The sequence below is a fragment of the Octopus bimaculoides genome, chromosome 25 (genome assembly GCF_001194135.2).
Source record: "Octopus bimaculoides isolate UCB-OBI-ISO-001 chromosome 25, ASM119413v2, whole genome shotgun sequence".
Classification (NCBI taxonomy): Eukaryota; Metazoa; Mollusca; class Cephalopoda; order Octopoda; family Octopodidae; genus Octopus; species Octopus bimaculoides.
In genome coordinates this window covers 28,395,960-28,396,743 of record NC_069005.1, presented here as the reverse complement: position 1 = coordinate 28,396,743, position 784 = coordinate 28,395,960, and the positions used below count along the sequence as shown (strand labels likewise).

At 38.0% G+C, this 784-nt stretch overlaps 1 protein-coding gene across 2 annotated transcripts in view; it reads left to right on the top strand.

The window, feature by feature from the left end:
• LOC106868692 (uncharacterized) overlaps positions 1-322 on the top strand; it is a 39,757-nt gene extending 39,435 nt beyond the window's left edge. For both annotated transcript variants that reach the window (XM_014914079.2, XM_052976600.1), the window contains exon 11: positions 122-322. In XM_014914079.2, the coding sequence (XP_014769565.2) occupies positions 122-307 (186 nt within the window). In that variant the 3' untranslated portion in view covers positions 308-322. The remainder of the gene's footprint in view (positions 1-121) is intronic.
• Positions 323-784: the final 462 nt, after the last annotated feature.

Below are 784 nucleotides of genomic sequence, written 5' to 3'. Positions count from 1 at the left end.
CCATGCGGTTCGTAAGCAAGCTACTTACCACACAGCCACTCCTACACCTATTTTAATTTAATTTTATTTAATTTACCTATTTCATTTGTTTTATTTTATTTTATTTTATTTTATTTATCAGCAATTGACCATAGGGTCGGGTGTGTTGAAGCTGCAACATGATAAAAGTAACCAATTAGTTGATTGTGTCTCCTATATGATCTCAGATGTTCCTGTGGCAAAGGAGAGAAAGGCCATTATGCAAAACCAGTGTTCAAAGCACCCACCTGTCTTAATAACAAAACGGTATGTATGTCTCTCTAATTGAGTTACTCATGGGTGTGGCATTTGTTGTTTAACCCTAGGTCAATCCACTCACAAGCTCTTCGATCTTCTTTGATGTGATCTTTGCAGTGCAGAGTCACGCATTGTCCTGATGAAACATCACTCCTTTTCAATTCACTAAAGCGGGTCTTTTTTTTTCTTCAAAGCTTGGTTCAAACGCTCTAATTGCTGACAGTAGGCTTGAGCATTGATTGTTGCATTAGGTGGTAACAATTCAAAGTGAATTCGGACAATTCAAGTTGCTGTCGGACAATTCACGAGGCACCCGTTTTCCAAGTTTAGGAACCTTTCCAAGTAGTTGAACAGTTGTATTGTTTGAACTAAGCTTTATTGCCAATTCTTCAACTGATAATGCAGGATTTTCATCAAGTAATGCCTCAAGGAGCTTATCATCAAATTCAACTGGACATCCTGTTCGATCTTCATCTTCAAGGCTGAAATCTCCACTTCTGAATTTTGC